The following is a 27,292-nucleotide window of genomic DNA, read 5'->3' on the forward strand; positions in this document are numbered from 1 at the left end:
ACTATCTCTCTCCGTCAAGACTTAGATCTGGGTAAGCTGGTCAATTTTTAATACTTTCAACACTATAACAAATAATTTGAGGGCTTATGTCACTGAAGATGACGCCTTGCAACATGTTTGACGATAGCCTGTAGATTGATAGTTTGATCTCAGTATTTACAACAATTCATCTAGTTTGATTGATTCACAGGGAAACAAATTCCTCTGAAGCTGGTCAATTAACATACTATCGCGTGTATTCCATGGGGCCGGCTTATTGTGATTTATAGGGAGGAATCATTCACAGAAAAGTAAATTTCTCACTATGATAACTCTCTCCTGATGACAGATTGGAAACTCGCTCAGACGATGAAGGATAATGAAACGATGAAATTTGTTTTTAGCGACAAGGGAAGCAAATACGCTGGTTTTGGTAACATTGATGGGACCTTTTTCGAGACGAAACCCACCGGAGAGTCCAAACAGCAGTTCACGGTAAATAACCTACAGCTTTTGATTTGTACGATAATCGATCTGGTTGTAAATGTTCAGGCAAGTTCATGTGGGAATGAAATATTGACATTTTATTTTGACATTATAACCATCATCAGCTGTGGACGAGCGAGGATAATCCAACCTATCTTCCAATTTACCTCGCTAGTAATGATGCAGATAAAAGCCTCTGTATGTTTGCTGAAGCACAAGGTTCGTATCACTTAACCAATAACCATCAATACAAGTTAATTATCAACATCAAATATCAATCTTTGATAGAATTTCTTTATACCGAATTTGATTCACCGAACAGTACCCTAGAACCGCTTTACTCTCCTCACCTAATCTTATATTCTAGTGGCTTATGTCGATTAAATTAACTTTGCAGGTGCTCCGATCGAGATAACACTGACTGAAACAGAAACTGAGTGGCTGATTTATAGGGTCGATGAGGTGAAGTTCTACTTCTATTATGGTGATTCTGTTCACGACGCACTGAATCAGTGTACGGAGAAGTGGAAAGCAATATATCCAGCCTCCGACGCTTCTTGGACCAACGATTTCATCGTAGGAAGGTCCTTACATAAATAAATTTGATTTTCGTTTAATTTGATTGGCAAATAATAGAATCTGAATCCTTACAAATCTGAGAAATATTTACGATTGTCGATTTCAGTTTGACGACAGATAAAATCAAAACAGATCAAGATAGCGGGAACAGTATTGCTACTCACTATATATTATCTCCAGATGTTATCTCTATGAAAAAAGGTTCTTTCCAATCTCATTCTCTATTCCTTATAAATCCAATCTTACCTTCTTTTCAATCTCGTCCTCCTTTGTTTACAATCTCAATTTAACCACATTTATATTTAACGTTCTTTGTGGCTTTACATTAGAAATAACGTGTGTATTTTTCAGGTAACCTAGGTTATGAATTAGAAATCGAGAATGAGGATAATCTTGCTGCTTCTACTAACATAATTCTTCCATTGAAGACGAGACAAACAATTACTTCTGGTGAGCGACCATGATTAACTAAAATAATTAGCTTCACGCCGTTTATTGAATCCTAAGAATAAGCTTTCAGGAGGTTGTATTTCTTGACAATTGGCATCCTTAATTTTATATCGAATAATGAGGTTCATTTGTTAATAATCATTTGCATTTTTAGGATCCGGTATAACTCTAACCCCTGAAGAAGGATACTACCCAACCGATGGAGATGATACTTATATACTTGATTTCGACAACTCAGAAATACAATCTGATTTTGATTCTTATCTGAGTGATACCGATGCTGGTTTCTTACTTCAGGGCGGATTTCTACTTAGCCCAACAAGTAAATGGATAAAGAAAAATAATTGTTTATGTTACAATTTATTATCACAGAAGAATGTTTCAGGAACATTCCGGACATGCGATAACAATGCTAGACATGTTTTATTAATTATAATCGTTATTATGATTAATTTTATGCACTTTCGAATCAGGCTATCATTTGCACTTTTAGTTGATTAATATTTATTTCATAACAGGCGAAGACTGCTCTAAATATTTCCACTGTTCTGATCAACAGTTTGAGGATGATACCAGCGTGTGTCTTAGTGCTGATTTTGGGGACAGCAAAGTATTTAAAGAACACAACTTTTATGACGTTTCGAAGAGGAAAGCGTTACAACCCCAAAATGTTGCCAAAAATTTGGTTTTAGAAACTATTGCGTCACCAGGCACAACCCACTATCACAGGTTAGATTTAATCGACTTCCTGTATATTGTCACTTTCTATTACCTATAAATGCAATCCCAAAATAAAAAACATCCTTTTGCGGAAGAATCAAATTTAAAGGTTTTCGAACTCAGGACTAATCTGGATCTAACTGAGGCTGGTTTAAAAACGTGTTATCACAACATTCTCAACCTCCACCAACTTGGCATCAGAGCTGTAACATGTAACATGTGTGGTGGTGTTCTTCCCTCTACTGCAGATCAGAAATCTATCTGTTTCCGGTGAGTGTTCATTCAAATACATTTTAACGATTTAGCACTCCAGATTGTTTCTTCAACTTAATTTTCCAATAAACTTGTTGTATAATTTATTATATCTATCTAAAATATTTTTGCTTAACAAATTATTACAAATACAGGTGGGGTTTACTGGCATTGCTGATGCCTTATGTTATCATTTCGAGTGAAGTAGAGGATCTAACAGGTGAGCATTTGAGAATGGATAGTTTAGCTACAGTAAATTTTATTTAAAAATCAGGAATCGAAGGAACGCTCAAAGTCGGGAACAGGCTTATTTATGTGATATATCCATATTCGACCCTTAAGTTTAACAAAAACCCTTTCAATCTCGCGGAACTATAAATTAGCAATATGTCACAAATTGAAAACTTAAGGGGAAAATAATCTAATAGTTTGCGTTAAACTACATTAACAACGTGCCCTCAAATAACCCTAAAAACCAAGATCGTTAAGTGCACTTCTAGTGCCCCTTCAGTATTCCATGAGATTTTCATCCCAGGTGCGCTGAGCAACTCAGGTGATGATGTATTTATGAAGATGAAAGAGAGTGTCGTTCTCCGAAAACAGCTGCACTATTATCTCGATAAAACGTACGAAACATCCAAGCCTTTCATAACGGAAAAGAGTAATGGAGTTGTTATCGGTGAGTTGGACGATAAGGCATCGTACAACTACGTTATCAGTATACAAACTACCGTGATCAGCCTTTACCTAATGCAACATTTTGTTAAAAACAGAATCAAATTATTCATTAATAACAAGGATTTTACCTTCTCAGGAGAAAACCTTTTTATGGTTGTGAACTTGGAAGGGTCCCCTAAAGTGACTGTAGAGTTTCCAGAAGGAGAGTGGTTGGCTCCTGACCCTACTCTGCAAACTGAGGGCACACACTTCAGTGAGTCAAATTCATCTAACTCAAACTTGAAGTCTATATTTTCCATCATTTTACTTCGGCTGTTACACAGTGATTGGGATATTATGAGCAATGACAATAATACCCCTGATCATGTCTCTGGAGACACTTTCGGAAATTAGATAGATAAGCAAACTATTTGATGTACAATTTCCTTATTTTCTTTCAGATATCGAAAATGATTCTCCTGAACCAGAACTGACTTATGAGGAAGATGTCACCAAACTTATATTCTACAAGCTTGACAACATATTCGTCTTACAAGATAAGGGTAAGTATAATTATCAAATACGTTGATTTTGACTAGAGCTACAGATACGGTTCACCAGGAGTCACTTCCGGCCCCGAGTCCCGAGATAGGTCATTACAGAGGTGTAGCTTCTTTCATAGGGAATAAGAAAATAGTCCTCACAAGATAACCGATTTAGTGATAAGTGACTGTTTCGTTGCCATCTTAATCTTATTAGTTCGAACTTATACCGGCTCAATGATGTTGTAATGTTTTCCCTTTGCAGATGACGAGAATAAAGTTGAGGTACACATATTCCAATACAATGAAGGGTACTATAGTAGCGATATTACCTCCACATTCACATACAACGAGCATAAAACAGATATCAAAATGGAACCAAATAATGAACAAGTGACTTTTACTTACACAGCAGCATCCTCTACAATCGATAAGGACAAGTTTAAAGTATCAAAATTGGTAATATTCTATTGGGATAATGATGCGGGAAACGAATCGCCCAAAATTACATATCCAGTGGGCAGTAATAAGTTCAATGTTGTATTCAATTATTCGGAGGGAAATAATGTGGTGCTCAAATCAATATTTGAAAACTGGAGTGAGAGTTTAAAAGAAGGAAGTAATTCCTAACTAAATTTAAACCGTCCGAGAAAAAGTTTGAGAAATGCTACGTTGTGACTTATTTGACTCTTTCGCGATGTACATACAGTCATGAGTGAACACTCAGAGCTAAAAATAACTTATAGTTTCGACATTATCTTTTATGAGATTTCAAATATTAGGGATGGAGCATTAATCCTTTTGGCATCAATCTGTTGATTATTAATTGACAAGGTTGCACAAAGATCTATGCAGTTCAGCAATCAGCAAATAGACTTTTTGTACTTATAAATATCTCCGGGATTTCGACGCGGGATCATATTATCACTCAGCCCGGCCCGCTGTTAGATAAACATCTCAAGGTGATATCATCCCGCCCCGGAAATTTGTATAAACCCGGCCCGCTTTTTAGTCGTAACTGATGTTTATCATTCAATTCTCCGACTTACAATAATCAATGATACTGCTGATTAGAACTCGATAATAGTAGAACAGCTAGACGCGCGATCACGTGGGCGCGTCACGTGCGTACCACGTGCCACCAATAGCATACGTCGAGTCTATACCACGTGACACGAAAGCGCACCACGTGATATGAAACATCGTAACCGTCCACTTCTTTTACACGCAAATTCCTGGGAACGTTGCCAAAGCAGCTAATTCTTGGAATTTCTCCAACGCGTGGCGTGAGAAGTTGGCGACTAGCCAGCTACCCTTGTCCGTGCCCTAAAAATAGTATTGTTTTGCTTGCTCTCCTTCCAGCTCTTGTTCCTGCTAACGTTCAAGCTATTGCTCCACTATGACAGATCGGTTTGACATTCAGATTGATGAACTGCTTTCCAATTCTAAAGTATAAATCCCTTGTCGAAATCGCCGGAGATAATTATAATCCATAAACACTTCACGCTCAGGGCTAAATAAATGTAATCCCTCAGCTGGCGCTTCGGGATTACATATTAACACAAAACTCGTGCGCTGCGCGCACTCGTATGTGTTTATCAGATCATCCCGCTAGCGCGGGATGATCTGTTATATAAACCCTTTGCGTGGCGGGTTTATGTTATTGTAGTCTCTGATAACGTTTTTATTTGTATATTTTTTTGTAGTATAGTGATAAATGATTTTTGACTTTCTAGATTTTACATAAACTCATTTACTGGCGTCTAAGTTTAATGGGGGATTCCTGCAAAATATTTATTTTGTATTTACTGTCGATGAGTTGCGAAGTAGGTTATTCATAAAATCAAAAGTCTAACTCTAAATTAACCATTTACATTACCAATTTTACTATATATAGTTTGATACATATATATATATAGTTTGATACAGTTTGCCGGGAGGCACTCTTGTACAAATAAAACTCTAGAAGCTAGGCATCAAAGGAAGATTCTTTAATAATACATGGAGTTCATGTACACAAACTCCAGAGCAAAAATCAAGCTCTTGATACACAGGACACCGCAAAATACCACCTGGAGAAAGTTCACCTATCATTCATGAAATGGACCATGAATGTCAACAAATCGACTTCGAACACCGCTGTTTGGGGTGACACTGGAAGATATCCGCTCGCTATCGAGCTTTCGTCCCAAGTCTATATCTACCTCGGGAGGTCATGGAGGGATTGGACAAAGATGGATGCTCTTCCTTAGTAGGGGGCACGCTTACGCCGAGCAGAAGGATCTAAAACTGTTATGATTCCCCAGGCTGGAATCCACCGTACCAGGAACTTGTCATACGTTGTATGACCCGCCGCGCACGAAGTGCGCGGCTCCCCCTGTAGCGTCGAAGACGCTATAGTGAAGCGACCGTGGGGGTCACCACGTGATACAACCAGGAACACAGTAAAACAACTATCAGGAGGAATTAGCGATCGCGATCTTTCAATCCCTCAGCAAGTCTATGAAAACCTTTTTTGTTCAACAATGGAACAAAAAGCAAAAACTCAACAGAAAACTGCATCGGTGATTGGGATTCTCATTCTACAACATCATCAAGGCAAGCTTCGGTTGCGAAGCATACGTACCTGTCGATCAACCTATTATACGGCCACAGTAGACTGTAGACTAGGCCGAAGACTTGCGCAACTAAGAACAAGCTCGCTTCAATACTTATTTATAAAATATGATACTCGTAAAATATTTGTTTCAAATATTACTATTAGACGAGTCCAACTCGGCGCGCGTCCTGGTAGGTTATAAAACTACAAGGTATGCAAATATTGTTATACTTGTACTTGTAAGTTTATAACATTAACCTACCAAGACAAGCGCCGCGATCATAAGTTGTATTGGACTTGAAGTATAAGCGCGCGCGGCCGCTTTCTTCTTGAAATGTTGCCGACGGGCCAGACCATAAACAATGGTCAACGAAATGCGAAACTTACTAATCATTCCAAAAAAGTATGACAAATTTACATTGATTTCATTGATACTGATGGGTCACTTGCCAATTAACATTTGGTTAATACTATAGGTATACTGTGGCATTTTCGTTAAGGAATTGACGTCATGTAATATTTGTAATATATTATTATTTGTTCCAAACATTGACAGTTATATAATTATATACGTTAACCGTTGCGTTATACGTCGACGCGGCCCGGACGAGTACAGTACAACTACAACTCGGTGCGCGTTTTGGTAAACTATAAACCTACAATTAAATCAACAATCATTATCAAGGAATCAGGAAACGCAAATTCAAAAAGCTTCCTTTTATTTTTCGCATTTTGGTGATTATTGTTTTATTAAAGCTTTCTTTGCGACAAAAAACATTTACCGAAACACGCGCCAAGTTAATTGGACTATTACATATTACATATTAGACGGTTTAACATTTTATGGTTTAAAACAAACATTATATAATACTGTCATCCGACATCCGTACGTACGTTAACACGAAATGCAATGAAACAGCCAGTATTTTAATAATATTAATAGTAATACTAATAGGGGGTGCACGATAAAAATAAACTTGCTCGGATTTTACAAATTTTTGTACCATTGTTTTCTAAAGACTGTGAGTACAGAGTATTTTCACAGTACCAAATTTGTAATTAAATTGTCATACCCTTTTGGAATAATTAGTGAGTTTTGAGCCGTTTTTATTACGTAAATGTGGCACTATGGCACTTGTGGCACTAACATGTGGCACTTGCGGCACTGGGCACTAACATGTGGCACTTGTGGCACTTTCATATGTAACATGTGGCACTTGTGGCACTAACATGTGGCACTTTCATATGTAACATGTGGCACTTGCGGCACTAACATGTGGCACTTGTGGCACTTTCATATGTAACATGCGGCACTTGCAGCACTCACATGTGGCACTTGCAGCACTTTCATATGTAACATGCGGCACTTGCAGCACTCACATGTGGCACTTGCAGCACTATTTTATGGAGGAGGTGTTCTAGCAAATGTGTGGGCGAAATTGCGATTATGTCGCTTTATGTCGCGCGAGGTTTATTTCTCAGAATTGTGGGTATGTCGCTTTTATTCGGATCCATAAATAACGAAAAGTTACTTGCGTGCGCGTATTTTTATATAGATTATAGAGTTACATATTGTAAATCTGTTGAGCCTGTAGTAGCATGGCGGCTAAGGCGGCTTATGTTATTGAGCTCATCCCGGTTCGAGCCTCGTCAGAGGTCATTTTTTGGCATTTATTTGTATCTTACTGGGCCGCGCTCAGCCTGTCATTCCGCCAAATCTTTATTCGGTATGTTAATGAACATAATAGCCTGGGGTCCTCAGGTAATTTGTATCACGTTGCGACCCCCACGGTCGTTTCACTATGGTATCGTCCTGACGATACAGGGGGAGCCGCGCACTTCGTGCGCGGCGGGTCATACAACGTATGTGTATGACAAGCATTTATTGATTACTTTACTACAATTATCAATATCAGCAGAAAGTAAAATACAATTTTTAAGTAAAATACAATTTTTATTTTCCACAGAAGAATCAATACATATTGAATTATAAATATCCGATAATTCCAATAATAATCATTAAAAGTTGCTTTGTCATTTGTAAAATCAAAAACGAAAATTCGCACGCTGAACGCGCGCGGCATCTTTTCTGCAGCTGCCTAACTTGTAGCCGCTAGCATCAAAGCCGCCGCGCGCGCCGAGTGCTGGGGTGCACCTTAGTAATACACTATCAAATAAATTATACTGTTTGGACTTCAGCTAGAGAAGACTTGCCTTCAAGAATTTGTCCGGAGAAGGCCTCGTTCAAACTGGAACATGTCAAATGGTAAACGGAGTTATCTGTTAATGGTTTTTTTGTTGTTTATGGTTAGAATTTAGAATGGAATCAATTTGATGAGGATCCAGAGTTAATTACCTGCTAGGATTAATGAGTCAGTTCTACAGTTGAAGAGGTCACTTTTTCAAACTTTTAATGGCGAAATTGGCTCGGAACTTCATTCCTAGATTCATCACTTTCAGTTAGTAACTACGGTGTACCATGAAACCAGTTATAAAACTGTATAGAAAGACCGATCCACCGGCAATAAATGAACCACATACTATATACCGACTCAATTTGAGTAAAAGTATAACCATTTTAAAAGGTTTGAGTCGAACATTTTTTGTGTCTGCAAAAATATATACAAGGAATACAAGGAATAAAAGGAATATAAATCACCCATTTTCCCAATTGTGCCAATCCTGGAGTTCGACTACGAGTTTTATAAAAGTGTACTTGAAGCAGTATATTATAGAATATAGAGTGTCAATCGCAATTTTGATTAGAATTTTCAATGCAAAGAAAGTGGCCAACGATGGTTCAGTTCGTTGTCTTTTTGAAGAGTTAGTTCTTGTAGTCGGTATCAAAATGTGGTGTGCTGAAAGCAGATTAGAAAACAATCCTTTGGTTGATCCACCACTGGTCTTTAGAACTTTCGAACAGTGTTTACTTGGGTCCATGTCCCTTTTTGAACTGCTGCCAAGCAGCAAAACATTTTGAAGAAAAAGGAACTTCTGAAAAGAATTGTTTGGTGTTGTTGGTTTCAGTTTCACTATGAGTCACAGAAAGTGAAGAAGAATAATCTTGAGAGTGATCTTGAACCTCAAGAACTTCTACATCGTCACTTACCTGAGGACCCCAGGCTTTAATGTTGGTAATAGAGATTAGGCGGAATGACAGGCTGAGCGCGGCCCAGTAACATCGTCACCTGAATTCGAATTAGACTCGGACATCTAGCTTTGTTGCAAAAAGTAATAAAGTCGGAATGATCAATTGACGTGTAAACGAAACCAACTCTCGCGCAGCAAAGCAACCACACTCCACAGAATTTAAGACATGCAACTAGCTGTTAGATGCGCACATATTTTACAACACGTGCAACATCGACATCTTGATTGACTTCACTACTCCAGACAGTATTGATTATCTATGTAAACCCGCGCACGCACCTACCTTTTTGCAATATTTAGGATCAAATTTGTGCGCATAACCATAGTTTTGAAAAGCGACATACCCACACTTTGAGAAGAAAACATCTACTGATCTTATGTAACATGCGGCACTAACATGTGGCACTTTTGGCACTATCATTTGTAACATGCGGCACTTTTGGCACTAAAATGCGCACTTGCGAAACTAAATTATACCTTATCGGACCTTATTTGGACGGACATTACTTGAACGGACATAATTATGAACGGACATTAATATGAACGCTAGAAGGCAATCAAAACCATCAAAAATCCGAATTTTTTTCATCTTTTTTTACGTTTTTTTTATTTAAGCATATGATTTTTAAATCAATTTTTCATACAGTAAGCAAGAAAAGCAATCCTTAATCAGTTAACGTGTTAAAATATGTGTACATGATTATTGTCTAATATCACATATCATCTTCATCAAATGGGTTTTTGTGCATTAAAAATTCCATGCTTAAAGCATCAGTAATACCCGCTTTTTGGAAACCTTTTTTTATCAAACTACCTCGGTCCTTTCAGTGTAAACTTTTACTAGCCATTCGGCGTTAAGTGGTTTTATCTTAGATAACTTTAGGTTAACCTTAACATCACGTGGATCTTTCCCAGCACTTATCTGTTTCATTACCTCCCCTGAGTAATATGAACTATAACAATGTCGGACAATAATCTTGGCAACACGATCTGGAAAAGGTGACAGACTTTGTTTACCTTGGAGCTTGGATAGCAACAACAGAGAGGGACCTGCGGGTCAGAAAAGCTAAGGCTTGGGCAGCCTGCCACAAGCTAAAGAAGATGTGGAAGTCTGACCTTAGAAGAGGACTAAAGATCCGTCTATTTGTTGCTACTGTGGAGTCAATACTTCTTTATGGTTCTGAAACGTGGACGTTGACAGAACAATTGAAGAAACGCATTGATGGCTGCTACACTAGAATGCTAAGGATGGCACTTAATGTGGATTGGAAGCAGCGAAAAACCAACAAAGAAGTCTATGGCAAGCTACCGAGAGCAACCATGAAGATCCAAGAGCGCAGGATGCGACTAGCAGGCCATATCCACCGGCACCCAGAACTAGTCGCAAACCGCTTGCTACTCTGGGAACCAACTCATGGGGTGCGGAGTAGGGGGAGACCAGCCATGACCTATGTTGATAGCCTATGAGCTGACACGGGTCTCAACGACACTGGAGAAATGGGCGGACTTATGGCGGATAGAGTTTTATGGAGACAGCGCATCAATACTCGGACGCTGAAGCCGCCTTAAGTCAGTCAAGTAAGTCAACACGATTTACCGTAATATTTAGAGGCTGAAATGTGAAACAAGTTTGTCATGTTGGTGGGGACTAGCTCATGAACTATGTTGTTGAGTGCCATAATTTCGTTGACTTTTTCCGTCAAGTGACCCTTGAAAACATCATATACTAGAAAAGTTTTCTGTGCCTCCGGCAGACCAAAGAGAACCTCAGAACCTTTCCGTCGTTAACTTACGGTACAATAAAGTTCTCATAGTTGTCATATTCTAGACAAAAAGTTGGAATTGGAAACATTTTTGAAAAAATTCAACGGACTTTAACTTGGACGGACATGATATATATAATAAGAACACTGATCAATTCAAGCTTAACAAGCCATATTATGATTGCAATCATTAAACAAATTAATATCGTCTTTAGCGTTATTTATGATTGCTGAATCGCAGTATGAATTGGGCAGAATTAGATTTCACGATATTATTGTAAAAATCAATTTTATAACTTATAGTTGAAGTTGCAACCAGTTCAGTTGATGATTCTTGCAAAAAAAGCAGTATTGTACCTAACTATGCAGCATATTGGAGCCGTAAGTGCCACATGTGAGTGCCACTAGTGCCGCATGTTACATATGATAGTGCTGCAAGTGCCACAGGTGAGTGCCACTAGTGCCGCATGCTACATATGATAGTGCCGCAAGTTCCACATGTGAGTGCCACTAGTGCCACATGCTACATATGATAGTGCCGCAAGTGCCACATGTGAGTGCCACATGCTACATATGATAGTGCCACAGTGCCACATTTACGTTATAAGGTTGTCTGGAATGATCAGGGTAGCATGAAACATGAACAAAAGTAATTTCCAGAAAAACTTTGAGGGGGTGTAGCTTCCTACACCCCTGTATAGATGGCTATAGATAGCTACAGTAATGTGATCCAATAACAAGGCGCTTCACCCCTTGTAACACTAACTATACTTAAGTCGAAGATAATATGATTATAGATGAAAAGAGAAGAGCACAATACCCACCAATAGTCATGAGGGTATAGCTCCTAGCAATGGTGACCACTCCAAAACCCAAACAACACATTCAACAGGAGATATAGAGGCGATCAGGATCTCAGGTATATTTGCCATTTTCATGAAGGGAACCTAGGGACACTTAAGCCACGGTTAAAAAATAATCCTGGTCAAGTTGGAGAAGTTTATGATTTTATGACAACAGGGCTAGGATTGTGGTCAGAGTCATGGTTAGCCCCGGCCGGGTTATGGTTGGGGTTAAGTGTTTATTTAAAACCTTTTTTTTAGTCTTTGGGCGATCGAAATAATAATATGAGTTGGCTGATCCGGTCATCGACGTTTCAATATAACCCAACTTTCAGCGGTTTAAGACCTCCTCACCCTCCATCAGACACTAATCAGTTGCACAGCTATTATACAAGAATTACGTTATTCACAATAGCTATGAAGATATCCACCCACAGTGTTAGATCATTTTGCACAAGGCTTTCTTCCCCCGGTCCCAGTGAACCTCTAGGCTCTGACTCAGATTTGATTTGATTTAGACTTATGACATTAGTATTAGCATCAAACAATTCTCCGTTTAATGTCTAAATATAATTTCTTGAGACAAATTATATTGAAATAAACAGGATGAATATTATTAGTAGAATAATTACTACATCGCTAGTCCTGCTACATCGCTAGACGCAAAAGCTTCAAACTGTGAAGATCAAATAGAAATTTATCTGAAAATATTGCCAAAGTAGATGTTTTGTGCGTACCAGGATATCAGCATCTTTGTACTACATACACTAGTCATTGTCACATTTTTTTTAAATGTTTAAAAATTTGATCGCTGGTATGAACTTAAAGTAGATTGGCGAAAAACATCTGTTAGTGCTTGTAAGCATAAAGTAAGCATTAAGTATTGGATATGGAACAAAGTCAAAGAGAGCTTGAAAGCTCTGGTGGCGTCATAGTCACGTGACCTCAGGCTCATAATCACGTGACCTCAGACCCAATCAATTGGGTTCTGGCCTGGTCAGCCCCCTGTCACCCGATCTTGAGGTGACGTACGACACCTTGCTAACCCAATACATGTCTGGAAGGCTGCTAATTTTCACATGCCAAACTCACGAGGTTCTTAAAGAGTTGTGCGAGATGACGATCCATGGTTGGGGGATAAGTGTTTATTTAAAACCTTTTTTTTAGTCTTTGGGCGATCGAAATAATAATATGAGTTTGCTGATCCAGTCATCGACGTTTCAATATAACCCAACTTTCAGCCGTTTAAGACCCCCTCACCCTCCATCAGACACTAATCAGTTGCACAGCTATTATACAAGAATTACGTTATTCACAATAGCTATGAAGATATCCACCCACAGTGTTAGATCATTTTGCACAAGGCTTTCTTCCCCCGGTCCCAGTGAACCTCTAGGCTCTGACTCAGATTTGATTTGATTTAGACTTATGACATTAGTATTAGCATCAAACAATTCTCCGTTTAATGTCTAAATATAATTTCTTGAGACAAATTATATTGAAATAAACAGGATGAATATTATTAGTAGAATAATTACTACATCGCTAGTCCTGATACATCGCTAGACGCAAAAGCTTCAAACTGTGAAGATCAAATAGAAATTTATCTGAAAATATTGCCAAAGTAGATGTTTTGTGCGTACCAGGATATCAGCATCTTTGTACTACATACACTAGTCATTGTCACATTTTTTTTAAATGTTTAAAAATTTGATCGCTGGTATGAACTTAAAGTAGATTGGCGAAAAACATCTGTTAGTGCTTGTAAGCATAAAGTAAGCATTAAGTATTGGATATGGAACAAAGTCAAAGAGAGCTTGAAAGCTCTGGTGGCGTCATAGTCACGTGACCTCAGGCTCATAATCACGTGACCTCAGACCCAATCAATTGGGTTCTGGCCTGGTCAGCCCCCTGTCACCCGATTTTGAGGTGACGTACGACACCTTGCTAACCCAATACATGTCTGGAAGGCTGCTAATTTTCACATGCCAAACTCACAAGGTTCTTAAAGAGTTGTGCGAGATGACGATCCAATATCCATAGAGGCCGCAGAATTATGAGGACTACCAGATCCTCGTGGAACTTAAGCGATCCATGATATCATGACAGGCCCTATAGTAGAAGATACATTTTAGGAAAGGAAATTCTATTGCAATTATCGACTTAAAAAATGTTGGTGAATTTATATCTGGAAGATAACCAAGTAAAACAAGTAAAAAAGGATATGGTAACATAGTGTATTCAATGTGAACAACAACATGAATAAATTATCATAGCGAAAGTCCGTTTACCCTAAGTAAGGCGGCGGCGGTTGTATGGAAGGCGATTAATAGGGACTACTGGTTAGGACAGAACTTTGACCTATAGAGCTAAATATAATGAACTAATCTTAACATCATCATATTGGTACGGTTGAAGGGATGAAAATAATACGGTCAAGAATTTTACTAAGAACTACAAACCTAATGGAACTGGTAAGCATGCGGGAGAAAGAGAGAGAGAGAGAGAGAGAGAGAGAGAGAGAGAGAGAGAGAGAGAGAGAGAGAGAGAGAGAGAGAGAGAGAGAGAGAGAGAGAGAGAGAGAGAGAGAGAGAGAGAGAGAGAGAGAGAGAGAGAGAGAGAGAGAACAAGCGGAGCACAACCCCGGGCCGATGACTGGAAAAAGGCCCCGAGTAGATGGTGCGCTCGCCTTTTGTAGTGAGTCTTTACAGCGGTAGTTCCGTGGAGATGGCAGTGTTCTTCGCACTTGCATCATTGCAAATAAAAAATAGCAGTTACATTAAAATACTGGCAGTTACATTAAAATACTGGTTTACAATACCGGTTATCAAATTACATTATAGATAATTGTAAAGAACTTATTCATTTTAATCAAATCCAAAATCTTAACACAAACGCAACAAATTTTACCGGAGACTTCATGCTTCTGATAAATCTAATTTAGTGCGCGAGAATTCTGGGTCTGCTGAATTTATTTGCGAATAATTTACTGTTATCAATAAAAATTCTATTCGCACGCCAGTCGGTCTCGTGCACAGATATTTTAAATTTAACTTTGATCTGGCAGCTATAAGAATATAATTGTTACTTCCAATTAACTTCTAAATGCTACACGTGTGCTTAACACCAACCACTAGGTCCCATGAGATCCGGGGTCTCACGGTGATCTGCAGATCACGTCACCTAATCAGTGACGAATAATATACAGAATTGGATTGATAAGTAGGTGAGTTGATCAGCTGTCAGTACTTACTTACTTGAAAAGGTCTCCTCCTAGTCGTTGGAGTGGCCTGCACCACATAGTAACTCCTTTCTCCGGTGTATTAGACCTCTCCAGTGAACCCTGTCTGTAGCTTGTTGTTCTGCATCTTCTATCGTGATGTTATACTTATCGACACCTGTGAAGATTGCTGCATCCTCCCGGACACATGACAACCAGTTTTTCCGAGGTCTACCTCTTGACCTTTTACTATGCTTTGGGATCCAGTGCAGAAGATAGTTGGGTATTCTTTCTTCTGGCATCCTCACCACATGGCCAAACCATCGGAGTCTAGCTGCTCGTACGAAAGTATCAACATCAGCTGTCAGTACACAACCATAATGTTGCGAGATAATAAATAACATGACTATCTAACATCCCTGAATAAGAAGGAAAGAAAAGGAAGTTGCAATGAGAGTAAATACCTGATACAGCCATATGAAATCTGAAATCTGAAATCTGAAATCTGAAATCTGAAATCTGAAATCTAAAATCTAAAATCTGAAATCTGAAATCTGAAATCTGAAATCTGAAATCTGAAATCTGAAATCTGAAATCTGAAATCTGAAATCTGAAATCTGAAATCTGAAATCTGAAATCTGAAATCTGAAATCTGAAATCAGCAGCTGCCCGTAGTACTTGTATTATAGTATGGCCTGTCGTGATATCATGGATCGCTTAAGTTCCACGAGTCTGGTAGTCCTCATAATTCTGCGGCCTCTATGTATCGTCATCTTGCACAACTCCTTAAGAATCTTAAGTGCTGGGCATGTTAAAATTTGCAGCTATCCAGACATTTATAAAATTAACGAGGTGTCGTACGTCACCTCAATTAAGATCAGGCAACAGGGAGCTGACCAGGACAGAACCCAATTGATCGGGTCGAAGGTCACGTGATTATGCGCCTGAGGTCACGTGACTGTAACGTCACCAGAGCTTCATGTTCTCCGTTTCCCGCTCATTGGACCAGGTGATCTCGCATGCTTTTTATCTAAATCTGAGAATGTGAATGTAAGTGTAATTCTAATTACCTCCCATAGAAAGCCAGATTCATTTTCTGAGAGAAAGCTACAAATTTACCAAAATATAATCGACCTTGTTACAAACTCATTTTGATGACCGTTCCTGAACTAAAAGTAAAATAAATATTTCAGAATATTCTACTTCTAGAAGGTTATGGATTATTCTAATTCTACAAGTACAGGGTAGCCAAGCCTGCAGCCTTACAATTATAATGAATAATTCGTCGCAACTTTATTTTTAGCTAAAAATTCCAAGATTTATCGAATTTGCATTTTTATTGTTGCATATATGTTCATTTTCCACTCTATTGCAAGTTAATTATTATTATTATTTGGACCGGACCCCTTGCACAAACTAATAATTGAGGATAAGACCGAGTTTGTTTGTCTATTTCTTGCTTCTCCAATCAAATTAGATGCGGTGCTTTATTGAAATAATGATCCCTGGAGGTCCAGTATAAATGTCTTGGGTCGCAGACTGACATTAACCATAAAATTGTCTTCGAAAATTTCATCTTATAGATCATTTGGCTTGAAAATATGATCTTACGCGACATAAACAGGATTTTCTGCAGCTCAGCCTCCTATATTTACATTGTTTAATTTACGTTGTTTTATTTACGTTTTTTATTTACGTTGTTTTATTTACAATTTACGTTGTTTTATTTACGTTGTTTTACTTACGTTGTTTTATTTACGTTGTTTTATTTACGTTGTTAAACAACGTAAATAAAACAACTTGTTTTATTTACGTTGTTTTATTGACGTTGTTTTATTTACGTTGTTTTATTTACGTTGTTTTATTTACGTTGTTTTATTTACGTTGTTTTATTTACGTTGTTTTATTTATGTTGTTTTATTTACGTTGTTTTATTTACGTTGTTTTATATACGTTGTTTTATTTACGTTGTTTTATTTACGTTGTTTTATTTACGTTGTTTTATTTACGCTGTTTTATTTACATTGTTTTATTTACGTTGTTTTATATACGTTGCTTTATTTACGTTGTTTTATTTACGTTGTTTTATTTACGTTGTTTTATTTATGTTATTTTATTTACGTTGTTTTATCTACGTTGTTTTATTTACGTTGTTTTATTTACGTTGTTTTATTTACGTCTGCTAAAGCACATTCAATTTAATACATGTAAAAAATTACTTAACTTGCTTGATTCTGCACTAGTTTGACGATCTTAGACCCGAAATTGAACGGGAGAATCGACTTAAAATATACTAAAATTTCCAGAAATATGTTAAGATTTCCCTGATATAAATGATTAAACATAACTTTTTATTATTCTTATACTAGTGTATAAAATAATAAGTACATTATAAATGATAAATAACGATAACATATTAGTTGTTTCATTTTTATCAAGTTGTAAGTGAGTGGTAAAACGTCATGACGATAACGATCATCATTTTGACGATCCTACTGTGGTCATCAGTCAAAGGTAACATTTTATATGGTAAAATCTTTACTAGTCATATTATAATTATGGACACGGGAGGCTAAACGTTACCACCCAAACGTTTCAGTTAACAATTGATTTATTATTTAAATACTTTTTCTGATATGACTTACTAATCGATTACTAAGCAATCGCTATAAAAGTACAACCACTGATTGAATAATAAGCTAATTGATTAATTTGCTTATTATCCTAGTAGCAACCAATTTTTCGATTATAATAAAAATGAAACCTCCTACCATCCTCACCTCACAACTGGGGATGTATCAAAATTAGTAATTACTAGTTGGTATTCATGAAAACCAAATTTCCCCACTTTTTATGAAAACGACTTACTGTCATAACTTTATCGGCGTGTACATCAAATTTAATTAAATTATTTCAATTTTTTTTCGAATCAACGTTCAATATCGCATATTTTAGTTATTACTTATTCGAAATAATTGGATCAAGTCCAATTATAGTGCAAAGTGATTTAATTTAATAATTGGCCTTTCAAATTACAGTTTTCCTGAAAGGAAAGTGAGCTCTAGCTAAACTCTAATGATTGAGATATCCAAGACGAGTTCGTTAGTGTTCTCTTTGTTCATTTCATGTTTAATTCCTGTTTAATTCCTGTTTAATGTTTAATTCCTGTTTATCAAGTAAAAATACTTTGACAATTGGGATAGAATAGTAAAAAGTGAGTGCTGTCACGTCGGCCGGGTGGTTTAGTGGTTTTAATACATTTGCTTCTCACGCGGACGACTGGGGTTTGATTCCCAATGGGGACCAATTCGGTATGATGCGGTTCGGCAACCAAACCATGGTCTGAGCTTCGAAAAAACTTATAAAAAATTACATTTTAAAATTTTCAAAATTTTGTCAAGTCTCAAAAAATGTCTAAGTGAAAAATTTTCAAAAAATTCTCGAGCCAATACGTAAACATTTTTATAATTTTTGGTAATTAGATAATTAGCTAATTAGTAATTATACAATTATCTGATTGTCTGACGTGAACATTTTTCGGACAAAAGTTCTTCTCGTCGATAAGATAAACACCCTCGATTAATTTGTAACCTTCTACGATGTTCATAGCTGAAGATATTTGACAAACAAGAAAGGTGGTAAGAAGTGGCAAAAGTAGCAAAAGTGGCTTTAAGACATGTGGAAAATTTTGGAACAGTTAGTCAGCCTAATAACGTCATAAATCCTTTGGAAGCTTTTTGTGTTCGTAGATCGATTTTTCAGACGATCTGTAGCTGTACTATAGTACTATCTTTGCACTCTGCGCTGCCAATATCCATATCACGCAAAATATAGACCTTATTAGGTAATCGTGACGTCACGTTATCCATGACAGTTGGCACGAGTACTGAATAGACTGTGCAGTGTGCCTGCAGTCACGTCAGGCACGGATTTTTGGCTAGGCACGGCTTTTGAAAAGCCACGCGCGACGTGCCTGAGGAGTTGTCACGTATCCTTGGCACGCCCTATAAACACACTACGCACCTATGGTCATTACATCTGACCGCACCATGACAACAGTCATGGTGACAACAGTCATAGTATGGTCGGGCCCTTAAATTCTGAGAATAAACTATGGGCGACATTCTTACAATTCCTTTATAGTCAAGTTAAACATACAATTAACAGGTGAGTTACCAGTCAAACGTGACGTGGAAATAGAGTGGGATCTTGAGTCGACACCTTTAGAAATTAGGACTGATAGTGTGCTGGGGAGTGACGATCAGGTGTATGTGCACTTCTACTCTGCTTCTGGAATTTATGCAGGAGCAGTCCGGCTCGAATTCACCTCTACTCCACAATACTGGCTCAGATACTGCTCCTCATCATTGGCTAACTTCCCTGTTAAACTCCTCTCTACTGCTGACAAGGTGTGGCGTTTCACTCTAACCAGGACTGCAGGTGTCAGACTAGTGATACACTGTAACGACGAGGAGGTGGTCAACACAGTGCTCTCTGAATCAACGTGCGGTGATAGCGCTTGGGCCTGGACCTGGACCAGAGACGTGGGAAAGATAAAGTTCTGGTCCGGCGACACAGCATCTGATTACTACGGAACACAATTACAATTACCAGGTGACTAATAAAAACAAGCATTGGTTTAACAAAGTAACAATTTTTTTAATCAATAAACTTTCAAATTGTTACACAAATACATCATTTTATTTCAAAGAAAATATCGCCGAATGACCTTACATGCCTTGACAAGTGACCGAGTGTAAACAAAATAAGGGACACCGAAACACCAGTTGACCAGTAAACTGATCATAGCAATTACATCGGGCCCTAAATGCACCTATAAGTGAAGCGATGCTGCAACCAAGGCATGCTAGGTTTATTCCATTGAACTAATAAGGTTACAGCCTAAAATATAAATATAATAAATAACAATGTACCATAAATCATAATTATAAACACACTTTATTTAACATATTTTATTAATTATACTTTTTATCAATTTATATTTAGACAATATAGTTACATTAAGGTAAATTGTTTAACTGTCAGAGGATGTTATATGGTCGTTTAGAACTGTCCAGAGGTACTTAATTAAATGGGTTTTAAACACGGATGGCCTTGAGATTTCCCTTAATTCATAAGGGAGTTTATTCCAAAGAATGTGTGCTCTGTAAAAGTAAGACTTAGATATGCCTGAACATCTGGTCTGGCTTGACGTAAGGTTTTGTGGAACTTGAGGAGAAATGTCACTAATCATACTGAGATCGTCTAGATGTGATCGCCTTAACCTACTTCCCATGAAACGTCGTAAGTAAGGTGGAAATGTCACAACTGACATGTCATAAAAATATTATGAAAATATAATATATCCTTGTAATCAAACCTTACCGAGAGTGGAAGGATATTTAGTTCCTTACACGCTATGAAATACCTTATTTTGTCCCTAAGGCTCAAGTAAATATCATTAAGGATCCACTTGATACCTCTTTTTTGTATCGATTCAAGTTTCTCCACCGAGGTTTCTGAATGAGGCCGCCAGACAATTGTGCAGTGTTCGAAATGACTTCTAACCTGAGATAGATAGAAGGCCCGACTTTTTTTAGTGTTCTTGGTGAAGTAACATGTTCTTTTTAGAAGGCCTAACCTCTGACTAGCCTTAGAGTATATCATATCACAGTGATGTGACCAATCTAACTTACTATTGATATGTACTCCAAGATCTTTTTCAATGTCTGTGTATTCGATAGCCGTTTCATTCATTGAGTACACAAAAGTAACACTACGATTCATAGAATATGCTCGGGTAATAGAAAGAACGTGACTTTTTGAAGGGTGAAACACCATCTTATTATGATGAGCCCAATTTTGAAGACTGTTAATATCCCGCTGGAGCAGCCAATGGTCATCCTGGGACGTGATTCTACGCCATATTTTTGTATCATCAGCATACATGGTTATATTTGTTTCCGGTGACAAATCCTCTGTAATGTCATTAAGAAAAAGTATAAATAAAGTAGGCCCTAAAATTGAGCCCTGGGGGACACCTGATCTAACCTGACAGGGAGCAGACATTTTATTTCCAATGACAACCCTTTGGTATCTGTTTTCAAGGTAGCACTTGAAGAATCTCAGTAGAGATGCATCAATGTTATATTGTTCTTTGAGCTTCAACAGAATTATGTCGTGGTTGACAGAATCAAAAGCTTTTTGGAAATCAAAGTATATTATGTCAGTGCGAACATTGTCATTGAGAGATAGGGCTAAGCTGTCACAGAAATTTACTAGCTGAGTTGTACATGATTTCCTACTCATAAAACCATGTTGACGTTGATCAATAAGATGTTCACATCGATTGAGCAATTCATCCCGGATTACTTTTTCGTAAACTTTCATAATAATGCTTGACAGAGAAATTGGCCTATAGTTGTTAACTTCAATTTTAGAGCCTTTTTTATGAACTGGAACAACGTTTGCCATTTTCCAATCTGCTGGAATACATCCAGTTTTATAAGAGGCTTCAAAAAGGATAGCAAGAGGCTTATAGACAGGCTCACTGAACAGTACTTTAAAATTCTTCCATGGATATTGTCGGCCCCTTGCGCTTTACTTGGATCAATATTTTCAAGTAAACCTTTGATTTTACAAGTGTCGAAATTGACCTGAAAATCACGGTCACTGGAAAAGTCGATATCTATATCATAATCACTACCCACTGTAAACTGTTCGTTAAAATATTTATTGAATAACTCACACTGTCCTTGCGGATCGGACCGTAGGCAACCATTGTAGCTGACTGTTTCAGGAATGCGATTAGACTTTGATTTAGATTTCACAAAAGACCAGAACTTTTTGTTAATGAGATTTCTGTTATCATCATCTTCAAAGTTTGCGTCCAATTTTGCATCAACGAGATTTTTAAAATCCCTCCTAGCTTTGGAAAATTTTAAATATTTTTTTGGATTAGAAGACTGTTTCCATTCGTCATGTAGTCGCTCCTTTTTTCTACATAAATCAAAGACATCTGAGTCAAACCATGGGGGTTGAAATTCATCGGAGACAGATATCTTAGGAATATGTGAATTACAATGAGAAGTGAAAATAGTATTGAAAACTGACCAGGCCTCTTCGACTGGTTTACCACTAAGTAGATGTTCCCAGTTTTCAGAATTCAGTGCATTATTTAAATTGGTCCAATTGGCCCTTTTGAAGCTATAGATTTTTCGTTTGGTAGACTTTTTCTTTCTAGCGTTAAGTCGTATGTCAAATCTTATCGCATAGTGATCCGACTCACAAATACCATGTTTACTGTCAACAATTAATTCTGATATAATTTCTGGCTTATCCGTCAAAACTACATCTAGAACATTTCCCCTGTAATGTGTAGGGTCTGTTACCAGCCGCTGTAAAGATAAATCATTAAACGTATCAATGAATGCTTGTTCAATAGGAACAGAGGAGGAGCCCTCATCCCATCTGACCTGGGGCATATTCAAATCACCAACCAAGGTAATGCTCTGTACTCTTCTACGCCTACGGATGTTATTTAGGTATTGCTTGACTCTATCATGGTTATCATTGCCAAGTGTGCCAACTCTGTAGAACGAGCTAAATATGGATTTTCTTCCTAACTTGTCAGAAAGCTCAATACTCAAAATCTCGGCTCTACATTTGACAGGAATGATTTTAGATTCTATGTCAAGACAATGTTTTATGGCAATAAGGACACCACCCCCATTTACTCTGAATTTCCGACTATTCTGGGGGTCCGGGGGATGAGTAAAGCTAGAACGGTCAAGTCTAAATACTTTGTAATCAGCTGTCGAGATGATTTCACTATCATGGATATTGTCCTTTAACCATGTTTCATTATAAACTACAATATCTGGTTTATTGATATAAATAAAATGGTTTAGTTCGTGAATTTTTGTAGAGTGGAGAGTGGGATTTGCATCTCCAAGTTCACCAAAAGGGATCAAGCCCTGAACGTTACAATAAAAAACTGAGCAGTTTCCCGGGGGTCCTGGATTTTTCATGCTAGGGTTACAAATAAAGATAAGGAGAAAGTTTATGAGTAGTATCCAAAGGTAAAGTGATGCAGTTATATTTTGTAGATATGGGATTAAGCAGTTAAGCCTCGTTTGGGAATAACTTTAATTTATAAATAAACCACCTTGCTGATTTTCTCGTAAGCTCGTGATTACGTGTTTTCTGTCTAAATTTCAAGTGTGTTATTTAACATTATGGTACGGCACAAGCACGTGGTAGTCGAGTGACGTAGTCACGAGACATGCCCCCGTGACACAGCACTCTGCTGTAATGGCCATTCACAAGCGTCTCAGAGTAAAACCGGTTTTTCTGAATATTTATGTGAGATTAGATTCACATCCTTATAGTTCTAGAGAACAGCACGGGTCAAGTATGAAGTATCATTTTAAACGTTTTAAATTAGAGTAGATCGGAAAGGAACTACTTTCATAAACTAATATATTCAAGTTTTATTTATCAAAACTACCTGGTAAAGCGGATTTAAATAAAGCGCTTTTTTCACTCCTAATAATTAAGGCGACTAATCATTTCTTAAGAACAAGAACCATCAACACACTGTTTGATGCAGGTGTAACGGAAACTGACATAATTAAGAGGACCATACACAGGAGCGCAGTCACGAGACATAAGTGATGAGACATCAAAATAAATGAAAATTCCTGGCACAAAAAGATCAAATAGGACCGGGTCCTTGCACGCTCATCCTCTCAATCTCCTCTCAATAGTTAGTTGCACAAACTAATCATTGAGGTTAAGACCGAGTTGGTTTGTCTATTTCTTGCTTTTCCAATTATCAAATTAGATTATAGCGGTGCTTTATTGAAATAATGATTCCTGGAGGTCCAGTATAAATGTCTTGGGTCGCAGACTGACATTAACCATAAAATCGGACCGGGTCCTTGCACGCTCATCCTCTCAATCTCACCTCTAAACTCAATTTAAAGATCTGCCAAAAAATGCGTTACTCAATAAGTTGTTTGGAGTATACAAACAACTTATTGAGTAACTAAAAACCGGTTTTACACGTGCCCACAAGTAAGCATCCAATGAAATAGAGGAAATCTTTCACGTGACACGCAAGACTGATCATGCTATAGGCCATGTGGATCGTCTCTGATTGGTCAGCGTTACGGAAGAAAATATAAAAAAGTGTTTTTTAAATTGTTAATTAAGTCCAAATTTTTTTTTTTTGTCGCAAATTGTAGCCTTATCTATCTTGATGTGCTGTACCATAAGTAAGTTGTGGAACAGCTGTCGGAACTCGTGCCTTCGGCACTCGTTGCTCCAGCAGTTCCATAACCTACCTAATATAACACATATATAGGATATGGGATATAGGATAGTTAGCATATTGTTATTTATAACTTACTAAAGTGGTCATAATTTTATCAATTACTGTTCTCCGAATGAGATAGAATCACACTCTTTCAATGAAGGCAGAGTTATAATCATATTGGCGATAGCGGATTACAAAATAGCAAACTATAATTTATAAATCTTGTATATTTTCAATTTTGTAGTAGACATGATGGAGACAAGCCATTTTCAGTTACTAAAGGTTGAAACAATTATCAATTGAAAACTGATGTTTTTATAAAATATCTTGAAAATAAGCAGTAATTACGTATTTTACCAAACAAACTCAAAACTGTTTTGGTTCAAGATTTATTTTGCAGAGTTTACACAGTATAAAAGCATGTGCATTGTGCTTCATTATAGTTTGTTGATGAGGCGTATTTTTAGCGTTAACCCTGGTGACTGAAGGTCTTAAATCATCCATGTCTTTCGGTTAGGCCCATAATTATCACTCCTGTTTTCTTTCCAATGAGCTCCTCCCTCGACAATCGATATCACGTGTTCCTTTCTGCCTCAGCTCGGTGAATTGTCTCCTTCATCTGGTTGATATTCGTTTTCTCGAACATGAGATAGTAATTCCTGTGATTGCTCTGGTCATTTCTCGACAGTTGTTACCAGAAGGACTTTCAGCATCCATGTTCCTGATAAGGCCTATATATAATTTATCGTCTCTACACAGTACACTCTATTTTCCGCTTTATGAGTTCCTTCTCTCCTTTTGTCATGACGAAAGCACACCACGTGACCTGTCCCGTAGCTTGTAGGCTGTGAAATAGTTCTAGTATTGTCTCGTGGACCAGGATATTTATTTCGCCTTCACCCTAGCCACACCTGGCTAGTCGTAAATAGGATCGTAACAGACTTGATCTGTTATACTACATAGAATCGTAAAAATCAAATGTCAAATTTCATCTCAGAACCATAAATAAAGAAATGATAATGAGTAAAACACATTGCTTAAATTACTACGACAGTTATCATGGATTAATCTAGATGTTCTGATGCGGTTTCTTAAGACTTGGTGGGTATTTATAACTGCCCATAAATGATGCTCTGCTGTTTTAACTTTATTATTATATCTAAGATAACTTGTTACATCCTACTGTTAAAACAAAATTAAACTTATCATAGGATCCAGTGAATTTAGTTTAGAAAGTTCAATCATTCAGTTCCTGTACAATGCTAGAACGTGTTTCTTGGTTATTATTAATTATATAATTTACTGATTGCAACATAATACTATGACATAATGACATCGCTACATCTGACACTGGAAACACGGATCATACTCGCCAAAGACAATTTTTCAGTCGAGTAGATATACCAAATAAGTTATGATGTTCATCGACGGGTGGAGGGGGAATTGTCGGTAGTTTCGTGCAAAACTGCCGGGTAGCCAGGACTTTCTATTTTTATTAATGGACATGTTCATTTGAAGTTGAGATTATTTCTATATATACAAAAATATTAACCAAGCATGTTCAGTAGTTCTCAACACAGAAACTTTATTGTTATTATGCACTATAATGTTACAACTACAAGTTTGCATTTTTGTGAATCTGTTAACTATAGCTGCCTTTACTGGGCCGCGCTCAGCCTGTCATTCCGCCTATTCCTAATCTCTATTCGTTTATGAACATGATAGCCTGAGGTCCCCAGGTAATAGCTGCCTATAGTTAACTGTATAGTATTCCTTATTCTGAAATGTAGTAGGTTACTAATTAGATCAATTTAACAATCATAAAACATCATTGGTTAAAGAGCAGGGATTCGACGGTTATAAGGCAAGATTTGGTCAACTTTGTCGCACACTCTGAATCTGATACCTATTTTCTACTGTGTACGTCCTAAAAACTTAATTATATCAGGCTCCACCTATGAATAGAAGAATCGTCCATCAGGATGATGAATAATTTTTCAGTGCCAGTATTTTGACGGTTGCACTCGATTATATCTTACCCATTTAATTAAATTTGTTAACATTGAAAGACAAATGAACAGTTTAACGTACGGGAGTCAAGCGAACTAGGATAATCGAATAGTTGTATTTGTAATTACTTGTTTATAGTTCCTAAATATGAATATGAGATTTGTGTCTGTTCGTGGTCTTGCAATAATTAGTCAAAGCCATATAAAATAGATCATGCCGATATCTTTCCAGAATGAAGGTATCTTTTACTAAATTAAATTTCCCCTTCAGAAGAAGATACAAGCGAAGAAGAAGATGAAAGTGAACAGGGAGACAACCAGAACTACTCTGATGCAGCAGCCCTGAAAGTCAGCTTAATTTTGCTCGTCGTTCTCCTGTTTGCTGTTGATATGAGAATCTAAACTTGTTGTGTAGTGGACTGGAATGGTTCTACGGTACAAAACACTATCTTAACATGGTGTTTTATCGGGATGTGATAGAAAAAATAACAACTCAAAAACCCGGACGAATCTATAAATTTATAATCTATAATTCAACTTTTGATATTTAAAATTTTAATATTTTAGACAACTTTCAATGTTTTAATAAAAAATAAAAGAAAGAGACTGCGATTCAGTAATTATTGATATTCATTGTATGTTTTTTCAGAATACCTATTATATTTATTGTAATATACATTTTTTTCCCCGATCCATGACTTTTGTGTCAGGACTAGGAACGTGAA

General features: G+C 37.3%; 2 protein-coding genes across 3 annotated transcripts in view; both read left to right on the forward strand.

Annotated features, from left to right (window-relative positions):
* Positions 1 to 4,549, forward strand: part of LOC134812179 (uncharacterized) — a 284,121-nt gene extending 279,572 nt beyond the window's left edge. The window contains exons 10-22 of the mRNA XM_063819418.1: positions 329 to 474; positions 591 to 684; positions 863 to 1,049; positions 1,151 to 1,245; positions 1,396 to 1,494; positions 1,649 to 1,816; positions 2,013 to 2,223; positions 2,338 to 2,484; positions 2,622 to 2,686; positions 3,002 to 3,145; positions 3,281 to 3,397; positions 3,585 to 3,686; positions 3,931 to 4,549. Of these exons, the coding sequence (XP_063675488.1) occupies positions 329 to 474; positions 591 to 684; positions 863 to 1,049; positions 1,151 to 1,245; positions 1,396 to 1,494; positions 1,649 to 1,816; positions 2,013 to 2,223; positions 2,338 to 2,484; positions 2,622 to 2,686; positions 3,002 to 3,145; positions 3,281 to 3,397; positions 3,585 to 3,686; positions 3,931 to 4,295 (1,940 nt within the window). The 3' untranslated portion in view covers positions 4,296 to 4,549. The remainder of the gene's footprint in view (positions 1 to 328; positions 475 to 590; positions 685 to 862; positions 1,050 to 1,150; positions 1,246 to 1,395; positions 1,495 to 1,648; positions 1,817 to 2,012; positions 2,224 to 2,337; positions 2,485 to 2,621; positions 2,687 to 3,001; positions 3,146 to 3,280; positions 3,398 to 3,584; positions 3,687 to 3,930) is intronic.
* LOC134812180 (uncharacterized) lies at positions 64 to 27,292 on the forward strand. 2 transcript variants are annotated; one of them, XM_063819420.1, is made up of 4 exons: positions 64 to 88; positions 17,686 to 17,753; positions 19,407 to 19,853; positions 26,839 to 27,292. In XM_063819420.1, exons 2-4 carry the CDS (start codon positions 17,702 to 17,704, stop codon positions 26,967 to 26,969), a joined length of 630 nt encoding a protein of 209 aa, XP_063675490.1. In that variant the 5' UTR covers positions 64 to 88; positions 17,686 to 17,701; the 3' UTR covers positions 26,970 to 27,292. The 2 variants fall into 2 exon arrangements, with proteins under 2 accessions (XP_063675490.1, XP_063675489.1); XM_063819419.1 differs by lacking the exon at positions 64 to 88 and having other exon boundaries at positions 17,506 to 17,753.

Source organism: Bolinopsis microptera, chromosome 3 (genome assembly GCF_026151205.1).
Source record: "Bolinopsis microptera isolate Bmic1 chromosome 3, MBARI_Bmic_1.0, whole genome shotgun sequence".
Lineage (NCBI taxonomy): Eukaryota > Metazoa > Ctenophora > Tentaculata > Lobata > Bolinopsidae > Bolinopsis > Bolinopsis microptera.

Excerpts from the sequence above, each read along its gene's own strand:
- LOC134812180 (XM_063819420.1), top strand. The coding sequence starts at position 17,702 with ATGACGATAACGATCATCATTTTGACGATCCTACTGTGGTCATCAGTC. Across the intron at positions 17,754-19,406 it reads ACTGTGGTCATCAGTCAAAG|GTGAGTTACCAGTCAAACGT; the intron begins GTAACATTTTAT and ends TACAATTAACAG. Across the intron at positions 19,854-26,838 it reads AACACAATTACAATTACCAG|AAGAAGATACAAGCGAAGAA; the intron begins GTGACTAATAAA and ends TTTCCCCTTCAG.